Below are 3,222 nucleotides of genomic sequence, written 5' to 3' on the forward strand. Positions count from 1 at the left end.
GCTTCACTGACAAAGATGTGAGTTGTTTAAGAGGGCCAGCGACACTTTGGTGAAAAATGACGGAATTAGGCAACTTTTTATGTGCCCGAGGGGTCCCCTCATTAATGGAGGAGCAGAAGGTCATTAAAACAAGAGAGCTAGTCTCTAAAACAGACATGGCTATGGCTTGATGCTAACATGTTTGTTAGCTGTCAGAATTCTGAGAAAAAAGGCAAAATTCTGAGATTAAACTCAGAATTCTGAGATTAAAGTCAGAATTACGGGAACAAAAGTCAGAATTCTGACTTTTTTCCCATTTTAAACTGAAATAAAATTTAAAAATCAGTTAACTTTTTTTCAGTGGCCCTAATCGTCTTCCGTATAAATAAAAGGTTGGAATTTTCACTTTTGTTTTTTTTCTGAGAAAAAAGTCAGAATTCTGAGATCAAAGTCAGAATTCCAAGGAAAAAGTCAGAATTCCGAGAAAAAAGTCAGAACCCTGAGAAAAAAAGTCTGAATTCTGAGATTTAAGTCAGAATTCCGAGAAAAAAGAGAGAATTCCGAGAAAAAAGTCAGAATTCCAAGAAAAAAGTCAGAATTCCGAGAAAAAGTCAGAATTCTGAGACTTTTTTCCCATATTAACTGAAATAAAATTTAAAAATCAGTTAACTTTTTTCCAGTGGTCCTAATCCTCTTCTGTACCATTTAATCCAAAGATGTAGTAAAATTAAATGAGCCACATAGGAATGAAAAAAAAAATAATTAAAAAATCAAGGAGCGCCATCTTGTGGCTTGAATAATACAACATTAAACTTAATTCTGTCAGACTAAAATTTACAGACTTCTTAGTATTTTACCAGGATTTTATGTGATACATTGAAAGAAAGAAATGAGTAACAAAACAACAGGAATAGTTTTGTTTCTCCTCTGCTAATGTTAGCCTTCCAGTGTTTACTCTGTAGGTTCCAGTCCAGTTGGACCTAAATTCGTCATCAACCCAGCATGCATTGCACAGGTGAAAATATGGAGACCTCCATGGGCGACAAATATAACAAAGCATATATAAATTTTGGGGCATATTGATGAGTTTATCCTCTTAACAACCACCTGATTTTGGAAAATTCTCGCCTATTTTGCATTCCTAAGTGGAAACTGTAAGCCCACATTACATGTGTGATACATTATTCGAAAGCTAACATCTTATAGCTTATGAATATATAAATCAGGTGAGTAAAACACAGCCCAAGCTGCATCAGTTCAAAGGTGACTCAAAGTTTTTTTTTTTTTTATTCTCTAAAATAATAGGTCTTTTTTTAAAAGCAGTAATAAAGACATGCTTGCTTTTATTGTGGCTGCTTTGTTTGTTTACATTTTGACACGCTGCTATATCTGGGTTAATTGTGCTTTAGTGCTCACTGTGTCCATTAAATAAACTTGGTGGTTAAATTGTGGAGAATCTAAGCTTTCCAACTATTTCTATCATGTCTGTATTGGTAAACATTTTACCAGTTTGATTTTGATGCATTTTGTAAACAGGTTTTGAGAGGTTATATATATTGTAATTTGTCATTTTTAAGTTAATAGCAAAAATCTCAGCATATTCAGTCCAACGTGTTTAACTAGTGGTAGATCCCAGAGGGAAGCAGCTAAAACAGGAGGGCAGAGGGGCACCTTCATGTCATTGCTTCCCACAGCAATGCCGATCTCAGCCAGGTCCTTTAGTAACGATGACATCATCTCAGTGACCCTCTTCTTCTGGTGGTTGCTCATCTCCTTCAGCTTCTGCAGCTCAGAGTCAATGGAGGCCAAGCTGCTCTGAGGATGGACAGAAGCGCTCCTTTTAAAGGAGGAAAGAAGATCAAACTTCAAAGCATCGGAGGCTTTCGCTCCCTTACAGACTTCTGGTTCAGCTCCTCGCTGAGCGCCTCAAACTCCCTCGTTTTAATCTCCACCTCCTGACTCTTCTGGTCGTAGTTGAGGGCCAGCTCCTCCAGCGCCTGCAGCACCTCCTTCACCTCGTCCTTGGAGGCCTCGTTCTCGGACAGCAGCCTGTTCAGCTCCGTCTGCAGGGTGTCGTGGTCGTTGCGGGACGACTCCAACAGCTGGTGGGCGAGGAAAATACGTGCTCACTGTGATTTGACAGGATTTGCAGCTAACGATGAGACATAAAGGAAGGAGCAGATAGAGATGCATCACCTCCTCCTGGTCCAGCAGCTGCTGCTTCAGTTTCTCCACTTCCTGGGATTGCTGGTTGATCTCATCATCCTGGAGGCAAGGAAGGAAGACATAGAAGTCAATCAGTTAGTTAAAGTCCTCTTAACTAATCTAGAGTTTCCTACCTTGTCGTCCAGCTCCTTGTAGAGTTTGGCCACCTCTGCTTCATACTTCTCTTTCTCTGCCCCTGTGAGAGCCGGTCCAGGCTGGCTGCTCAGGGAGGGTTGGGGTGCAGCCTTATCGTTGTTGAGTGCAGCATCCAGGGCCCCCACCTCAGCCTTCGCCTTCTCCTTATCAAACTGCTCCTCCACTGGGACGCTCTCCCCTGCAGGGGGCAGCAGAGATTCAAACTCAGCTTCCTTTCATTTCTCCTTCATGTAATGCAGTTTCCTTTTTATGCAATACTCCATTGTGTCTGTTTGTGTGCGTGTTCTCGTGTTATGCATTACTGACCCCATTCTCACCATGGTTGTTTTTATTTTGAGGAGAACTGCTGTTTTTTTGTCATGGAAACAGAAGCGTTCTTTCTTTTGGGTCTAAAATAGGAGCAGTGTGGGAATCTAGCTTTGATTGAGGAGCTTCTCGTTCCAGTCGCTTTAACCTACTGGGTCGGTTCTTTAACTGGTAACTAGGTAACTCTAACCAAACATTTTTTTAAACATTATGACTTGGTTTGTTGGGTTAGAGAGGAGACAGGAAGGAGCCTCGTCATTTTTCACAGATGAACTTTATATCAAATAGACACGGTTTAGACTGTAAAGTAATGCTACTCTTTAAAAGTTTATCACTTTGGTTAAGGCATGTATGGAGGGAATTTTGTTCCATTACTGTCACAAACTAAAAACATGTTTTGTAAATTAAAATTTTGATCAAATGAAATCAAATTTAAAGGCGAGGAAGAATTAATTTTTCATATTTATTTTTAAAGAAATGTTTTCCAAAATTTAGTTTTTTCAAAAACTCTTTTACAGGTCTATGGCGCCCGAGGCAGAAAGGTCCATAAAAGTCCACAAAAAACGTGTCAATATT

General features: G+C 39.8%; 1 protein-coding gene across 1 annotated transcript in view; it reads right to left on the minus strand.

Annotated features, from left to right (window-relative positions):
* LOC107086510 (kinesin-1 heavy chain-like) overlaps window positions 1-3,222 on the minus strand; it is a gene marked incomplete at its 3' end in the record, with an annotated part of 45,500 nt that overhangs the window by 17,772 nt on the left and 24,506 nt on the right. Inside the window, exons 11-14 of the mRNA XM_015377498.1 lie at window positions 2,319-2,518; window positions 2,176-2,244; window positions 1,875-2,081; window positions 1,651-1,794 (exon numbers count right to left, since the gene is read on the minus strand). Of these exons, the coding sequence (XP_015232984.1) occupies window positions 1,651-1,794; window positions 1,875-2,081; window positions 2,176-2,244; window positions 2,319-2,518 (620 nt within the window). The remainder of the gene's footprint in view (window positions 1-1,650; window positions 1,795-1,874; window positions 2,082-2,175; window positions 2,245-2,318; window positions 2,519-3,222) is intronic.

Source organism: Cyprinodon variegatus, unplaced genomic scaffold (assembly GCF_000732505.1).
Source record: "Cyprinodon variegatus isolate N-32 unplaced genomic scaffold, C_variegatus-1.0 Scaffold155, whole genome shotgun sequence".
Taxonomy (NCBI): domain Eukaryota; kingdom Metazoa; phylum Chordata; class Actinopteri; order Cyprinodontiformes; family Cyprinodontidae; genus Cyprinodon; species Cyprinodon variegatus.